Source organism: Jaculus jaculus, chromosome 18 (assembly GCF_020740685.1).
Source record: "Jaculus jaculus isolate mJacJac1 chromosome 18, mJacJac1.mat.Y.cur, whole genome shotgun sequence".
Taxonomy (NCBI): domain Eukaryota; kingdom Metazoa; phylum Chordata; class Mammalia; order Rodentia; family Dipodidae; genus Jaculus; species Jaculus jaculus.
Window position 1 is genome coordinate 49,077,210 of NC_059119.1, and position 18,419 is coordinate 49,095,628.

Below are 18,419 nucleotides of genomic sequence, written 5' to 3' on the forward strand. Positions count from 1 at the left end.
GCTAACGTGGGACCTGGGGAACCGAGCCTCGAACCGGGGTCCTTAGGCTTCACAGGCAGGCGCTTAACCGCTAAGCCATCTCTCCAGCCCGCTATATGTATTATTAAACCTCAAGAAAAGATGTTATTGAAGGACAAAATGAAAGAAAAATAAACTAAGGGTGTAGGGGTCCCCAGTGATTTGGTGAGCTGCACGTACGAGCCCACGGCCCCCTATGTCCAGTTTCCTACTCATCTGCTTCCTTCCAAGCACTCTCCAGTCCCTACCCAATCAAGAATGGGAACACCGCTGCCTGGGGTACTCTGGTGGGGGTCCAGTGCGATTATCAGAAGAACGCTCCCTGGTGGGGTATGTTGGGGCGGGGGAGATTTTCAGTGGATCACATTGTAGGCCTATCTGACCAACCCCATCTCTTACTTCTAAGATCCTGGCTCTCTGCCTCTTACGCTCACGTCTTTCCAACACACTTGTAGGGTTACTATATAAAATACAGGATACTCAGTTAAAGTTTAACTTCAAGTAACCAACAAATATTTTTGTAGTAGAAATATGTTCCCAATATTGTATTATTCATTATCTGAAATTTAAAATTTAACCATGATCTTTGCACTTCTCTTCCCTCTGCCTGGAATTATTGCTCCCTAGATGGGAAAATGGCTCCCATCACACCTCAGCTCTTCACCCAACAGGACTTCAGCATGAGGTGGTCTCCTAACCATCTTCTATGGGACAGCAATCTCTCCTGGGTTCACAACCACCTGAGGTGTTATATATGTAGCAACTGTCACGTACACCTTGGCATCCCAGACTCATTAAGAGCTGGGCTTCAACATACCAGACATTGAAAACCTATGACAAGGAAGGTCATAAGCCCTAGGGATGTAACATCTGCTGTTGTCTGGCTAAATGTGTATACTATAGTCACCAAACTGCCCAGTAAGCACTTCTCTTAAGGTTCATACCCATATATTAATGCTACTCTCACTTTTGGGTAGAGAAGCTTCTCTTTTCAGATGGTGGTGACCTCTGGGATGACTCAAAACGCACCATAGTGCAGAGAAGAAGTGACAGAGGAGTGCTCAGCACTGCAATATCTCTATCACACCTTCCAAGGCTCAGGGTCCATTGCGGAAGAGGTGACGGAAAGAATGTAAGAGCCAAAGGAAGGGTAGGACTCCTTACAAAGTGCTCCTCCAGACAGAAAATGGCCTGGATATCCATGAACTCACAGTGCCTGATACTACCTACATAAGACCAGCATAATATGAGGAAAAGACAATGATATCAAAATAAAAGAGTCTAATTGTGAGAGGAAGAGGATATGATGGAGAATGGGTCTGTGAAAGGGAAAGTGGGAGAAAGGAGGGAATTTTCATGGCTTATTGTCTATAATCATGGAGGCTGCCAATTCTAAAAAAACAAAAGTTAAAAAAAAAAAAAAAGATTTGGGCTTCTTTTATTCATTGCTATATAAGCCCAGTGCATAGAACAGGGCCTGGCATGAAGTAAGCAGTGAGTTAATCTTTGCTGAATGAATACAGAAGTGCTGTGCATGGATTATCTCATCTAATCTTGTAAACAGTACACCAGGGTAAAAGCCACCACCAACTGTGGTTCATAGGTGATGGTTCTGAGACATGAAAAGGCCAATAATTCATCCAGAGGCAGATGTAGGAGCCAAACCCCAAAACTCGTGTTCTCAACCACCTCCCAATAGCAGCCCTCAGGCCAAAGAGCGAATCAGTACTAAAGGCACCAGGTGTTTCTGTCCCCCTTTTATGTAGATGATTCTGAGGTAGATGAAGAAAGGAGCCACCAGCATGTCAAAATATCGGTATTTGGGCTGTAGAAATGGCATAGTGGTTAAGGTGCTTGCCTGCAAAGCCTAAGGACCCAGGTTCAGTTCTCCAGGTCCCATGTAAGCCAGATGCACAAGGTGGCACGTGCATCTGCAATTCGTCTTCAGTGGCTACAGGACTTGGAACTGCCAATTCTCTCCTTGGCTCTGTCTCTCCCTCTCTCTGTCTCAAATAAAAAATTTTTAAAAATTAAAACATTTAAAAAATATATCTGTATTTGTGTCAGACACCTTAACCATTGTTCAACATAGAGCCAAAAAACTACTCCTGTTCTCATTAGCAAACAAGTCTGGGTGGGGGGCCTTGGATACTCACTTTTATTTCTTCTTGAACAGCAGGATTTCGGAAATTTAAGTCAGGTTGCTCTTTCAAAAACTGGTGAAAATAACATTGCTTCCGTACTTCGTCAAAGTGCCAACTCGAGTTTCCATACACACTTAGCTAGCAAATGAAACAAAACCACACCTCAATTACTTCACTTGTTCATAGGATGGTCTTGCTTACAAAGACATACCCGTTATCATCCCCAGCCCCAAGGGGGGCAGATGTGTCGATCCTAAGAGTTTTCTTTCTAGGAACAGGATTACACTAAACCCACCCCCAAAGTCAGCTTAATGCTTCACAAGTATGTCTGTGATGTATCCATGTCCAGTAGAAACTGTTCATAAAAACCACAGCGTGGGCTGGAGAGACGGCTTAGCAGTTCAGGTGCTTGCCTGCAAAACCTAAGAACACATGTTCTAATCTCCAGATCCCACATAAGCCAGATGCACAGGCATGCAAGGTCGCACATGCGCACAAGGGGGTGCATGCATATGGAGCTCATTTGTAGTGGCTGAAGGCCCTGGTGTGCACATTCTATCTCTCTCTCATTAAAAAAAAAAAAAAAAAAAAAACAAAAAAAACAAAAAAACAGCAGCAAGCCAATGTTCTTGAATTTAAGACAAGGCCAAGTTAAAGAACAGTCATTATGAACATATTTTCTCAGATCTCCTGTCTAGGCTCTGGACTCCTATATGTGAAGAAAAGCAAATGATGGCCAATGCAGCGGAAAGACATAGTCTCTTGGTCTTAGTACGTGGATCTTAGAGATACTGAATATTTAAAGTGAGCCTCCAAAAAATATGTATTAGAATAATTCACTTAAAAATTCTACTAGGGGGCTGGTGAGATGGCTTAGCAGTTAAGGTGCTTGCCTGCAAAGCCTAAGGACCCAGGTTTTAATTCCCCAGCACCCACATAAGCCAGATGCACAAGGTGGTACATGCATCTGGAATTTGTTTGCAGTAGCTAGAGGACCTGGTGTGACCATTCTCATTCTCTCTCTCTCAAAAATAAATAAAATATATGTTTAAAGAATTCTACTAGCCCTCAGGAATGAAAATCCAACAACTTCAAGTGCCAGGGGTTGAATATGTCTCAATAAGTTGTTGGTCAGGTTGGCATCTGATGTCCCTCCTCAAACAATATAAGACCCTTGGTTGCGCGCCAGAATTGGATGGGTAAGATCCCAGTGCCAAAGATAGTACATACTTGGGCTGCAAGACACTGAGAAATCAAGATGGAGCTGAGCTGGAAGCCTCCTCCCTATTAACTAGCTGTCGTAGATCTGGAAAGTGCCGTGAAGCCTGCCGCGGAAGAAAAGTCATCAACAGACATCAATAGACTTAGCCAGCAGTGAACCCTGCAAGCTATACAGCTGACCAGCCCAATGTACCAACACGTATCATGGTGAGGTGTCTGTTATGGGGAAACCAACTGCTGTTGGATTGGGTGTGAGGCCTGCTCCATGGGAAAGAATTCATGCCTATTACTGAAAACCCAGTCAAAATCCCATAGCTGGAGAGTTCATAAGAACTGGGTGGAAGCTACTAATGATGGTTGGCTAAACTGATATATTATTGCCTCTAACTTGCCCTCTAAATGTTTGGGTTTCTGCTCATATGTTAATGTTACTCTCACTTTTGGTTACAGAAACTTCTCTTTTCAGATGATGATAATGATTAGGGAGACTCAAAACTTATCAAAGTGCTGAGAAATGACAGTGGCATGTTCAGCACTAACAGACATGTCTATCTCACCCACCAAGGCTCAGGGACCATTGAAGAAGAGGTAGCAGAAAGAAAGAAAGAGCCAAAGGAACGGGGGCAGCAGATTGCTTTAGAATAATACCTTCGAGACACAAAGTGGCCATTGCCTTTGTGACCTCACAGTTGCTGACACTATCTAAGACCTGCATAATACAAGAGCAGAAAAATGATGACATCAAAACAGAAGAGAGAGGGCTGGAGAGATGACTCAGTGGTTAAGGCGCTTGCCTGTGAAGCCTAAGGACCCATGTTTGACTCTCCAGATCCCATGTAAGCCAGAAGTACAAAGCTGAGGCACGTGCAAGGTTGCACATGCCCACTAGGGGCACAAGCGTCTGGAGTTCAATTTCAGTGGCTGAGGCCCTGGCATGCCAATTCTCTCAGGCTCCCTTTTTCTGTCTCTCTCTCTCTCTCTCTCTTGTGCGCACTTGCTCTAAAAAAATAAACTTTAAAAAAACAGAAGAGAGACTAGTTGGAAAGAAGGGGTTCACTGGAGGGGGGTCATGGGAATGGAGACAAAGGAGGGTGCTAGGAGGGAATTATGATCAGGATACATTCTTCATCTACATGAGGTTATCAATACAAAGATTTTAAAACTATTTAAGTACAGAAACTTCAAGTACCGGTGTCCAGAGGTGTTTGACAATAGACTAATGTCCTCATTCTAAAATGGATCAAGACCATGGCTCCGTGACAAGACTCTACTGGTTGTCCCTAAAATCTCTGGACAGTTCTTGTCCATCTAGTGTTAAATATGAGAGGTTATTTTGGGTTCCATAACAGGCCTTTTTTTTTTTCATTTCAGGCCAAAAGAACACCTGATAAACATTGAAAAACTGGGGCGGGGGCCCACAAACATCCTTTCCTTTTTCTTTGGAAGACTCAGTCACTTGGGGTCTGTGTTTCCATGGCACTTTACCAAAGTAAGTAGAAACGACTGCCTTTTAAAGAAATATACCTAAGGAGATTATGATTTTGATACATCGTCTGTATTTATGGACATTGTCAATAAAAAGTTTAAAAAAAAAAAGAAGCCGGGCGTGGTGGCGCACACCTTTAATCCCAGCACTCGTGAGGCAGAGGTAGGAGGATTGCCGTGAGTTCGAGGCCACTCTGAGACTACATAGTGAATTCCAGGTCAGCCTGAGCCAGAGTGAGACCCTACCTCGAAAAACCAAAAAAAAAAAAAGAAAAAAAAAAGTTTAAAAAAAAAAGAAAGAAATATACCTTCACCAGTTGACCTAAGTCAAGAGCACAAATTTATGTCATGTTTAGCCAAAAGAAAACTGTCCTGGACAAACAATCTAAATGAACTGAAGAAATCACAAACAGGTGCTTTACAAAAACAGAGCCTCAGAACTAAATGTAAGAGACGCTCTTCTACATCACTAGCAATTCCATAATTATTAGTTGGACAGTGCTAATTAGATGAAGATAAAATTAAGGCCTTAATGTGATATTATCTTCTGTTCACCTGAATAGGAAAAACTAGAAAGCCTGGCCAATATCAAGAACTAATGAAAATATGTGCTTTTTGTAACTGCAGGTGGGGATATAAACTAGCCCAACCACTTCAACAATCAATTTAACATTGCCGTGTAGAACTGCACATAGAGGATGCTGTATAGCACTTTTCCTCCTGTTACTCAACTTAAAGTGCCCCTTTGCTCATGTGTCTCAAAACGGCTTAGTAAGAATGTTTATTGGGCTGTAGAGATGGCTTAGCGGGTAAACGCTTGCCTGGGAAGCCTAAGGACCCTGGTTCGAGGCTCGGTTCCCCAGGACCCACGTTAGCCAGATGCACAAGAGGGCACATGTGTCTGGAGTTTGTTTGCAGTGGCTGGAAGCCCTTGCACACCCATTCTCTCTCTCTCTCTCTCTCCCTTTGCCTCTTTCTCTCTCTGTCTGTCGCTCTCAAATAAGTCAATAAATAAAAATTTTTTAAAAAGAGAATGTTTATGACTTACTGATGACAAAATTAGAAACAGTCCTACTACCTCTTCTCTGCAGAGTAAACCACAGGATATGTACATGATACGACATGTGAGCTAAGGCTAGCCCAAACTACGTGATTAGACTTTTTCAAAAACCGAGATACAGAAGCTTGTTACAGAAGGCTACGTGTAGCATGATGCTTCTCATAACATTCAAAACTAAGGAAACAAAAAAGTGCAATACATACTGCATACGTGGTATGCAGATTTAGAAAACCCCAAAACTCAAGGCTGGGGTTGTCTTTAAGAAGAGGCACAGTGGGGCTGGAGAGATGGCTTAGCGGTTAAGCGCTTGCCTGTGATGCCTAAGGATCCCGGTTCGAGGCTCGATTCCCCAGGTCCCACGTTAGCCAGATGCACAAGGGGGCGCATGCGTCTGGAGTTCGTTTGCAGAGGCTGGAGGCCCTGGCATGCCCATTCTCTCTCTTCTCTCTCTCTGCCTCTTCCTCTCTCTGTCTGTCGCTCTCAAATAAATAAATAAAAATTTTTAAAAAAATTAAAAGAAGAGGCATGGAGAACAGACAGAAAAACACAGTGTTGGTCATGTTCAAGTTCTCAGTGTGTTTGTGTTGGGGGGCAGGGGAGGGCTCATTTATACTCATAATATCGTCTTCTCAGCTTAGATCTATATTTATTTATTTCTTGGTGTTTCAAGCGAGGGTCTTGTTTTAGCTTAGACTGACCTGGAATTCACTATTCAGGCTGGCCTTGGATTCACATTGAACCTCCTACCTTAGCCTCTCAAGTGCTGAGAATAAAGGCATGTGCCATCATGCCCAGCAGATCTATGTTATCCATAGCGATACACAGCTTCAGTCAGTTATAACTGAGCGTAAAAGACTGCACAAATTCAAAGTACATACTTTGATCCGTTTTGACATAGAAACACTTGTGAGACCATAACCACCATCAAACTAGTGGACATATACATCCTCAGCCTTTTATACCCCTTCCCTCATCTTCCTCTGTATCTTCTCTATCTCTAAATAACATTTGATTAGCTCCCTGATGCTATGGGTTAGCTTGCATTATTGAGAATCCCCATGTTGCAGTCCGGTTCTCATTGCTGTTAGAAATTACCCAACCAAGAGCAGCTTCTGGAAAAAAGAGATTTATTTTGGCTTACAGGCTCGAGGGGAAGCTCCACGATGACAGGGGAAAACGATGGCATGAGCAGAGGGTGGACATCACCCCCTGGCCAACAGAAGGTGGACCACAGCAACAGGAGGGTGTGCCAAACACTGGCATGGGGAACCTGGCTATAAAGCCCTTAAGCCCGCCCCCAACAATACACTCCCTCCAGGAGGCATTAATTCCCAAATATCCATCAGCTGGGAACCTAGCATTCACAACACCTAAGTTTATGGGGGACACCTGAATCAAACCACCACACCCCATGTGTTTGGGATGATAATACACCATGTGCTTTCTGTGCCTTTCACTCTGCAGAGCTATTCTGAGATCCATCCGTGTGGTTTGTGTGCTTAGAGCTCACTGCTGAGCAGTACTCCATCATATAAATAATCAATCTGGGCGTGGTGGAGTGTGCCTTTGATCCCAGCACTGGGGAGGCAGAGGTAGGAGGATCACCATGAGTTCAAGGCCAGCGTGAGACTATGTAGTGAATTCCAAGTCAGCCTGGGCTAGAGTGAGACCCTGCCTTGAAAAAAAAAAAAATCACAAAGCTTTTATCCATCTATACGTGTTAACTTTTACATTAGAAAATGCAACCTTGACTACAAGTCACACTGATGGAAGTATGGAAAATGCACCTTCATATAGTCAAGACATGATATGGTTTGAGGTGTGGGTGGCAATGTTGAAAAGCAGACTGCAGGGCTGGAGAGATGGTTTAGTGGTTAAGGCGCTTGCCTGCGAGGCCTAAGGACCCATGTTCAACTCTCCAGATCCCACATAAGCCAGACGCACAAAGGTGAGGCAAGCGCAAGGTCGCACATGCTCACTAGGTGGCACAAGCGTCTGGAGTTTGATTTCAGTGGCTGAGGTCCTGACACACCCATTCTCTCTCTCAAAACACAAAACCACAACAACAACAAAAAACCAGATCGATGCACTGCCTATATCCAGTCCTTAACTGTGCAGCCTCATTGCCTATCTGCAAAGCAGGAATGAAAGCCTAATCCATGGGATTGAAGGGTAGATTAAGTGGATTAATGAGTATGAGACACTTGACAATCTGGCGCACATTGTGTGTTTAGTAAATGTTTGCTACTCACCCTGGCATTTTAGCCAGTGGGCGGGTTGGAGGGGGGAAAAATGCAAGCAGCAAAACTGACTTGCTGTTGACCCCAGGAGGTTGTAAGGAGATCACATGGGGTCCTTGGGTCATTTGAAGTTGGGGTCTAGAAGCCAGCATGTTGACGTGAAAACGCTTACAGAGAAGGTTAGGATGGGAAGAGGAGGGAGTGGAGTGGGGAGGAGCACCCGAGGAAAAGTCCTGGAAGAACGTAGGAAAGGAAGCCCACATGGCCCGAGACAGCCACAGGGCTACCCTTGGGAGCACGGACTGCCAGACAAACCCAGATGTCAGGAGACAGCCCAGGGCGTCCCCCTCCAGTCACTCCTCAGCATCTGTGGGAGACTGGTTCCAGGGTCCCCTCCTATGGCAAAATCAGCAGAGGTCCAGATCTCATACAAAAATGGTGCCATGTTTTCACATGACCCACGTATGTATATACGTGTATACTTCTATCACCTCCAGATTACTTACACAACCTAATGCAATCCAAGCACTAACTAAGTAGTTGTACTGTATTTTCAGGATATAAGAATCAAATCAAAGCTTGTCATTCATTCTGTACGGATTCATTTTTGTCCAAATATTTATTCACAAGTGGTGGAATCTGCAGATACAGAACCCACAGATATGGAACAGATAACTGGGGCCTGTGAAGTAATTTATTTACTAAAAAATTATTGGCCAATTTTCTACTTTTAATTAATTTATTGGTTTTGGTTTCTTGAGGTAGGGTCTCACTCTGGCCCAGGCTGACCTGGAATTCACTAAGTAGTCTCACGGAGATCCTCCTGCCTCTGCCTCCTGAGTGCTGGGATTAAAGACGTATGCCACCAAGCCCGGCCCTTTTTATTTATTTTTATATTTTTAATTTTTTTGGTTTTTCAAGGTAGGGTCTCACTCTAGTCCAGGCTAACCTGGAATTCACTATGTAGTCTCAGAATGGCCTCAAACTTATGGTGATTCACCTACCTCTGCCTCCCTAGTGCTGGCATTAAAGGTGTGCACCACCACGCCTGGCTTTAATTTTCTATTTTTTATTTGTGTGTGTGAGAGAGAATTGGTGCTCTAGGGCCTCGTCCCTTGCAATCAAACTTCAGACACATGCGCCCCCTTGTGCACATGTGCAACCTTGCATGCTTGTATCACTGTGTGTCTGGCTTATGTGGGACCTAGAGAGTCAAACATGAGTTCTTAGGCTCCACAGGAAAGCGCCTTAACCACTAACCAGCCCTGTTTACTATTTTTCTAGATCTGAGATTTAACTGCACACCCTGTATTCTTATGTGCCACATCTGGAAGGACAGGCACAGCCTCTTGTTTCAGAAGTAGCAAACAGAAAGAAGGCAGGTGGGCTGGAGAGATGGCTTAGCGGTTAAGCGCTTGCCTGTGAAGCCTAAGGACCCCGGTTCGAGGCTTGGTTCCCCAGGTCCCACGTTAGCCAGATGCACAAGGGGGTGCACGCGTCTGGAGTTCGTTTACAGTGGCTGGAAGCCCTGGCGTGCCCATTCTCTCTCTCCCTCTATCTGTCTTTCTCTCTGTGTCTGTCACTCTCAAATAAATAAATTAAAAAAAAAAGAAAGAAAGACGGCAGGGATGGGACAGACAGATATGAGAACGTCTCTTCTCTGTGGACTTTGCTACTGAGAACGATAATGCGGCAAAGAGGAAGTCTGAACAGAGGGGCATGTCAATTAGCTAGAGTAGACAGCTTCTCAAGAGGATTTAGTGGCTCAGTTCAGGCAGGAACGGTGATTGTAGGATGGAACTAGAGGCTTAGCCTCCAGGGTTTAGGAAAAGAGAAAGTAGGTGATTGTGTTTGTTTATGGCTAGGATTTTGCCCAGCAAAGGAGTCAAAAGGTCAAAAAAGGGGCTGGAGAGATGGCTTAGTGGTTAAGTGCTTGCCTGTAAGCCTAAAGACCCAGGTTCTAGGCTCAATTCCCCAGGATCCAAGTTAGCCAGATGCACAAGGGGGCACACACATCTGGAGTTCATTTGCAGTGGCTGGAAGCCCTGGCGCGCCCATTCTCTCTCTTGTTCTCTGCTTCTTTCTCTCTCTCTCTCTCTCTTTCTGCCTCCTCTCTGTCGCTCTCAAATAAATAAATAAAAATGGGGCTGGAGAGATGGCTTAGTGGTTAAGCACTTGCCTGTGAAGCCTAAGGACCCCGGTTCGAGGCTCGGTTCCCCAGGTCCCACGTTAGCCAGATGCACAAGGGGGCGCACGCGTCTGGAGTTCGTTTGCAGAGGCTGGAGGCCCTGGCGTGCCCATTCTCTCTTTCTCTCTCTCTCTCTCTGCCTCTTTCTCTGTCTGTTGCTCTCAAATAAATAATTAATAATAAATTTTAAAAAATTAAAAATAAAGGTCAAGAAAGAAAAGGATCTAGATAATAGCAAAAGATACAGTAGGCTGGGAGATGGCTCAGCAGTTAAAGGTGTTTGTTCCCCAAGCCTGGCAGCTGTATGTAAAGCAGAACACATTTGTAATTCCAACATGTCTGCAGCAATGACAGGCAGAGCCAGGAGCATCCCGAAGCTAGGCAGCCAGCTAGACTGGATTCCTCAGCAGCAAACTAACAAGAGAGACCCTGCCTCAAAAAAGATGGAAGGATAGAACACATACCCTGAGGTTGTCCTCTGACCTCCACATGCACACTGTGACACACAGTGCACACTCACGTGTGCATATGTGCACACACACACACACACAAATTTATATATATATATATATATATATATATATATATATATATATATATATATATTTTTTTTTTTTGGTTTTTTGAGTTAGGGTCTCACTCTGGTCCAGGCTGACCTGGAATTAACTCTGTCATCTCAGGGTGGCCTTGAACTCACGGTGATCCTCCTACCTCTGCCTCCCGAGTGCTGGGATTAAAGGCGTGCGCCACCACGCCCGGCAAATTTATATTTTAAGAAAAGCAAACTTAGGGCCCTGGTGTGCCCATTCTCATTCCTTCTCTCTCTTTTCACAATTAAATAAAGATATTTTTACTCAAAACTTATTTTTATTATTTATTTATATATTTGAGAGAAAGAGAAAGAGGCAGATAGAAAGAGAGAGAGAATGGGCTCTCTAGGGCCTCCAGCCACTGCAAACAAACTCCAGATGCATGAGCTACCTTGTACATCTGACATTACGTGGGTACTGGCGGATCAAGCTCAGGTCCTTAGGCTTTGTAGGCAAGTGTCTACAACACTGAGCAATCTCTCCACCCCAAAATATTATTTAAATAAAACTTATTTTCCAGTTCTTTCAGGAGCCATGCAATCCAAACTGAATAGAGTAGGAAGTGAGAGAAGGAGAGACTGATAGTGACCGTAGGTTTTAGTTTACCAGAACAATCAAATCAGAAACCTAAGTGACTTTTGGAAAACTTTATTTTTTAAACGATATCCTATGATTTGTTTTTTCCTTAATAGAGTTTCATAAATCTGCAGTTCAGTCACCGGAGATCTGCCCACTTTCCATTGGCAAGCTAGGCAGGCAGATACTTACCCAGTTGTTGGGAGGTATAGTGATGCCATTTTCTTGAGTGCAATTATGCCAGATGTAATAGTCCGTATATTTCCCAGTCCGCGTTCTACTCAACTGAAACCAAGTATGTTTATCACTTGTGTGATTTGGTATGAAATCGATTATTAATTTTAAACCTGATGAATGAAAACATTTCAAATGTCAGGCAAAGATGATACTAGAACAAGACATGACAGGCAAGGGGAAATGGTTTAAGTGAGCTTGGAAGCATGCTGTTTTAAACCCTCATTCCCATCCCCACGCCTCCCATTCAATATACCTTTATCATGTATGGCTGCAACCAAATCCTCAAAATCTTTCATCGTTCCAAAAATAGGATCAACTTCTTGAAAATCTTCAACAGCATATCTGAAATCTTTTAGGGATGACTTATAAAAGGAAGTAATCCAGACAGTCTTTACATTTAAAGTAGTGATGTAGTCCAGTTTCTCTTGAATACCTGAAGATAAAAGGCCAAGGCCATGGATAAATGCTAGTACTTTTTTATTTGAAAGATTGAAAATAAAAACAAATATATCCAAGATCAAGCTACTTATTGTGAAGACCAAAGTATTTGGAATTTTGTTGAATTTGAGGAAAATTCAAACAGCCAGATCCAGCTCTATGAATGACAGAAAATCAGCCTTCTGGCAATAACTTTTCAAATGTGTTCAAGTTACATATTGGCGTGTGTATATAAATACAAAGTTTGTGCTGGAGAAATGGATTAGTGATTAAGGTGATTGACTGCAAGGCCAAAGGATCCAGGTTTAATTCCCCAGGACCTGTGTGAGCCAGATGTACAAGGTGGAACATGCTTCTGGAGTTTGTTTCCAATGGCTGAAGGCCCTTGGCATGCCCATTCTCTCTCTCTCTCTCCTGCTCAAATAAATAAAACAAATAAAAATAAAAACTTCTATTAAAGACAAGGTTTTAGATAGTCCTAGCTGGCCTCAAACTTACTGCAGCCAAGGATGACCTTGAACTTCTGATTGTTTGCAACCTGCCAAGTGTGAGGATTACGGATCTGTGCCACCACACCTAGTTTATGTGGCAAACACACTGCCAGTTGAGCTACATCCTCAGGCCTCAAATTTAAATTAAAAAAAAATATTTTTACTCATTAATTTGAGAGTGGGAGAGGGGTATGAGTGTGCCCGATGCACAATGTGGCACATGAATCTAGAGTTCGTTTGCAGCAGCAAGAGGGTTTGCAGGTAAAGGAAGGAAAGGTGTGGCCATAGAAGGCTTGTTGAAAACAGGGTGAGGCCTGGGTTTCGGCACAATAAATACATGAACAAATAGTGGGGAAAGTTATGTGGAATAGAGGGACCAGGCAAAGACCATAACGATGAGGTAGAAAATAAGTGTGCACCAATATCTGAAAGGTTTCCCATTTCACTCCTCAGACTTTCTTCACCTCAGCTTAATTTAGATGTGTTTTCTTGATTGGTTACATAGGAAGTCAAGAAGTTATATGGGGCTGGAGAGATGGCTTAGCAGTTAAGATGGCATGCCTGCGAAGCCTAAGGACCCAGGTTCGATTCTCCAGGTCCCACATAAGCCAGATGCACATGGTGGCGCATGTGTCTGGAGTTTGTTTGCAGTGGCTAGAGGCCCTGGCATGTCCATTCTCTCTCTCTCTCTGTCTCTAATAAATAAATAATAAATACCTTTAAAAGATTTTAAAAAGGGCTGGAGAAGCACTCGGGAGGCAGAGGTAGGAGGATTGCCATGAGTTCAAGGCCACCCTGAGATGACAGAGTTAATTCCAGGTCAGCCTGGACCAGAGTGAGACTCTACCTCGAAAAACAAAACAAAACAAAACAAAACAAAACAAAACAAAACAAAAGGGCTGGAGAGATGGCTTAGTGGTTAAGCGCTTGCCTGTGAAGCCTACAGACCCCGGCTCGAGGCTTGATTCCCCAGGACCCACGTTAGCCAGATGCACAAGGGGGCACACGCGTCTGGAGTTCATTTGCAGTTGCTGGAGGCCCTGGTGTGCCCATTCTCTCTCTATCTGCCTCTTTCTCTGTCTGTTGCTCTCCAATAAATCAAAAAAAAAAAAAAGATTTTAAAAAAAAGGAAGTTATACAAAAGAGGATTCCAGTCCAGGTGAGGAGAGCCTAGAAAGAAAAGGTGTGTGTGCATGCATGCGTGTGTGTGTGTGTGTGGGTGTTGGGGGGGAGCCTTGGAGGAGGGTCTGCTTTAAGCTCAGAGTTCTGAATGCAAAGTCAGAGACCTAAGTCTGGGATCCAATTAGCAGTAACTTTTTGCGTTTTCGCTGTAGCTATCTGAAGCCTATTAGAGGCCAGCCACTCCTCAGCAGTTAATGAGACCAAAGCACAAAGTCACCTAACCCCTGGTGTACCATCCTGGCAGGAGCGGAATATCCCAGAGACATTTGTGCCTCTCCCTTTGGCTATTAGATAATTAAAACAATGGTCCCGAGAAATTGGAATTCCCTCCAGGAAGCTCATGCTGGGAAAAGGAAAAAGGCTGAAGCTCGCCTGGTGCTTTCTGGAGGAGGAATTTGTCCCCCAGCTCTATAGCGACTTCACATCAGCTGACTGGTCTGACCACCTTACAGGAGAGACTGGACCAGGGCCAACGAAGGTGGCTGCGTCACATCGTGACCGGGACTGCCAAGCTATGCATACCTCCAGCCCTTGTTTACACCTAAACTTCATGTCAAGACCTCAAAGATGGACACAGTGAGGGCAGGGCTCCAGGGCCTCATCATTTGTTCCATTTCTCAATGTGGCCATATTGTATATATGTCCTTTTTTGTTTTTGTTTTTCGCTTTTTTGTTGTTTGTTTTTGTCTTTTGAGATAGGGTCTCACTGTAGCCCAGGCTGACCTGGAATTCACTATGTAGTCTCGGGGTGGCCTCGAACTCATGGTGATCCTCCTACCTCTGCCTCCTGAGTGCTGGGATTAAAGGTGTGCGCCACCACGCCCGGCTGGTTTTTCTTTAATTCATCTATTGAAGACCATGGCCTGAGCCTGGCTTGTTACGGATACCAGGGCCCAGGCTGTGACCTTAACAATTGGATTTGGGCTGTTTCACCATAACAGGGTGACTGAGAGATGTCAGAGGGTCAGCAGACAAGAAAAAAATCTTTGCTTTTATACAGAAACAATGTATTATAGATTAAACAGTAAGCAGGCTGGGGGCGGTGTTTAGCTCAGTGGTGGAGTGTGCAGAGTGAGCCAGGTCAGCACAATGGGGCGGAGGGACCGAGCGCAAGAAGCCAGCGTAAGGATGGAAATAGAACTGGACAGACACAGAGTAAACAAGAAATTCCAGCCCCGTGCTCCAGGGGACAGAAGACAACCATCACAACACACCTGGAATGGCTTGTCATAATAATAGAACATTCCTGAACCTCAAGGAACCTATGTGATAACTGAAAGCAAACATTCCCTCAAGGAAAAGTTACCAGGGCGGTAACTGGTGAGAAAATGTCGTATCTGTGGGAATGCGGTGGGGGGGGGGGGGCTCTGTCTAGAAGGAGATTAGGAAGGGTCAGCAAGTGGGGAGCGTGATTTCGGTTGTAACTAGTCAAAGTGCCGCTTTTGGTAGGAGACGGTAGCAGATGCTGGGGTCACGAGGTGTGTGAAACTCAGTTATCAAGGGGTTCATAAACACAGTCCAAAGCACTCCAGGAATCTGGGGAGAGGGAGCGTCATACTCTGAGGAGGGAAGTGATACAGACTGCTGGAGAGATTGCTCAGTGGTTAAAGGTTCCTCCTTCCAAGGCCTGTCAGCTTGGGTTCAATGTCCCAGCACCCACATAAAGGCAGAAACACAGAGAGGCACAGGTATCTTCTGGAGTTCTCTCTCAAATTAAGGGGGGGGGGACACTAGTGAAGGCCATGGGTTTCAGACACACCTCAAAAATAGATACACTGTTCTCCACATAGTGATGATACAGGAAGATTCTTTAAAGAGAGAAATGGGCTGGAAATGTAGCTCAGTGGTAGGGTGTGTGCCACTGCCTGTACCAAGCCCTGGGTTCATCCCTGGGCAAAAGGGGAGAGAGGGTGAGGAATGGGAGGAAATGCTATGAGTGTGCATGTTTGATGTGGCTGGGAGCTTCTGAACAAATAAATTTTAAGTAATGTTTTACAAACGAATTAAGTGATGTGTTTAAAAGGGAAAGGGCTGTCTTCAACTTTAAATCCTGAGAAACAAGACTGGGGAGGAAAGATTCTTTCAAACATCTGAGAGCCACTCCAAGCTGCCGCTGAGACAATGGCTATGAAGTGCATATAGAAAGCATCAGGAAACTGGAGAGACGGCTTAGCACCCATGGCGCTTGCCTGCAAAGCCGAAGGACCAACGTTCGATTCCCTAGGACCCACGTTAGCCAGATGCACAAGGGGCCGCACGCATCTGGAGTTTGATTGCAGTGGCTGGAGGCCCTGGCGTGCCCGTTCCTCCCCCCGCCTCTCAAATAAATAAATAAAAATAAAATATTTAAAGAAAGCAAGCAGGAAACCATTAAGGGGGCCAGCCCGTGTTGTAGAAGCGAGGGTTGTTGCGCAAAGAAGCGTACAGACACCGGGTTGGTGGGCAATGAGCAAAACAGGACTTGACTCAAAGTCTTTCAGTTCAGGAAGAAGCCTTCCATGCCCTGGAAGAGCAGTTGGCATTAAAAAATTTTTATTTAATATTATTTTTATTTATTTATTTGAAAATGACAGAGAGAAAGAGGCAGACAGAGATAGAAAGAGGCAGATAGATAGATAGAGAGAGAGAGAGAATGGGCGTGCCAGGGCTTCCAGCCTCTGCAAACGAACTCCAGACGCGTGCGCCCCCTTGTGCATCTGGCTAACGTGGGACCTGGGGAACCGAGCCTCGAACTGGGGTCCTTGGACTTCACAGCAAGTGCTTAACCGCTAAGCCATCTCTCCAGCCCCCACCCCCCCCAAGTTGGCATTTTTAGAGGTGAAACGAGATGCAAGCAGACTGGTCCCTCTACAGCGTGCTTATGGGGGAGGAGGGGAACCCGGGCCCCAAACCCCACGCTACCCCCCTCCCCCCTTGGCCCGCCTGTCCCTGCACTGACCTTTCAGGTCTCCGTTCCCATCCTTGTCGCTGTCCTTGAAAGACCTCGGGTAGATCTGGTACATGGCGCCCGCCTGCCACCAGTCCAGGCACTTGGGGGAGACGGCGATGATGGTCACGGTGGCGGCGACCAGCAGGCACACGGCCACCACGACGAGCCAGAAGAGGAGCTCGCGGGGCACGCGGTAGCGCGCGCGCCCCGAGAAGCGGAACAGCACCTCCTTGGGCATGCCCGCGTAGGGCTCCTGCGCGCCGGGCTCGGGGCTCGCGGTGACGCTCACGGCCGCGGCGGCGTTAGGCTGCGGAGGGTCCCGGGAGCTGCCCGGCTCGCACGGGTCCGGCTCCGCGATGTCCTCATTGAGCACGAAGCCGTTGTTCGTCCGGCATCCCTCCATCCGCATCCCCACCGAGTCCCGCTTGCGTTGCTCTGCAGCCATGTCTCTTCCCCGGCAGGACCCGGGCGCGACTGTAGCTTTTCGCGGAGGGCTTTTGCCTTGACAGTTAAGCTTAGCACGGTTTATAAATAAACCTGGCGGGGCAAAGTCCAGTCCGCGAAGAAAGAGTGAAGGTAAAGGGTGGTGGTGGTGGTGGTGGTGGTGGTGTGTGTGTGTGTGTGTGTGTGTGTGGGTGTGTGTGGCGCGGGGTGGGGGGATGTTTAGAAATTTCTCTTTACACCAGGGAGGCTGCCAGAGCTTCATGGACAGTCCACCCAGAGGCGGGGTTCCTTCCATCACCGCTCACAGCAGCGAGGGTCACCGAAATCACAGTGCACACAGCTCAAATGAACCCTCAGCATAGAGGGACAAAACGTGGAGGAGACAAAAAATAAAATAAAATAAACGTGGAGGAGACATAACAAGGGAATTTTACCCAGCCTGAGTAAAATTCACAAAGTGTGTAAACCTTGCGGGTATTACTCTAAATGAAGGAACACAAATGCTTCATGCTTCCAATTTTCATGGGAAATCTACAGGAGCCTGATCCATGGAGCCAGCAAATAGGACTGGTGATTGTCAGGGGCTGAGGGTGCGGTGGGCTGGGGAAGGGGGAATGATGGAGTTAAGCTTCCCTGGGAACAGAAGCTCGGCTGGGGATGAAGAGGAGAGAAGTTCTGGCCTCCTGACGCTGCCAATGGACCTCATCTCTGAGCTGTGTAAATTTGTAAGCAGCTCAAGTGGCAAATATTAAGTCCGCTTGGCAACACTATTTAAAGACTGTAGTTTCCCTTTTTAGCTAGGTATAAAACGAATCCTCAATTGTGAGAAAGAGGCTGCTCTTCTTCTAGTGGGGAAGGTCTCCTCTCTTCTTACAAGTCCAGATTCTTTCTTTTCATTGTGAAGGTCACTTCTCTTCCAAAAATCCACGTAGAAGATGTGCAGGGACTGGAGAGATGGCTTAGCAGTTAAGCGCTTGCCTGTGAAGCCTAAGGACCCTGGTTCGAGGCTCGTTTCCCCAGGACCCACGTGAGCCAGATGCACAAGGGGGCGCACGCGTCTGGAGTTCGTTTGCAGTGGCTGGAAGCCCTGGCGCGCCCATTCTCTCTCTCTCTCTCTCTCTCTCTATCTCTATCTCTCTCTCCCTCTCTCTCTGTCACTTTCAAATAAATAAATAA

At 45.6% G+C, this 18,419-nt stretch overlaps 1 protein-coding gene across 1 annotated transcript in view; it reads right to left on the reverse strand.

Moving 5' to 3' along the window:
- The window catches only part of Slc3a1 (solute carrier family 3 member 1), a 48,135-nt gene extending 30,835 nt beyond the window's left edge, over positions 1–17,300 (reverse strand). The window contains exons 1-4 of the mRNA XM_004660193.2: positions 16,809–17,300; positions 12,013–12,192; positions 11,715–11,869; positions 2,175–2,300 (exon numbers count right to left, since the gene is read on the reverse strand). Coding sequence (XP_004660250.2) covers positions 2,175–2,300; positions 11,715–11,869; positions 12,013–12,192; positions 16,809–17,244 — 897 coding nt within the window. The 5' untranslated portion in view covers positions 17,245–17,300. The remainder of the gene's footprint in view (positions 1–2,174; positions 2,301–11,714; positions 11,870–12,012; positions 12,193–16,808) is intronic.
- Positions 17,301–18,419: the final 1,119 nt, after the last annotated feature.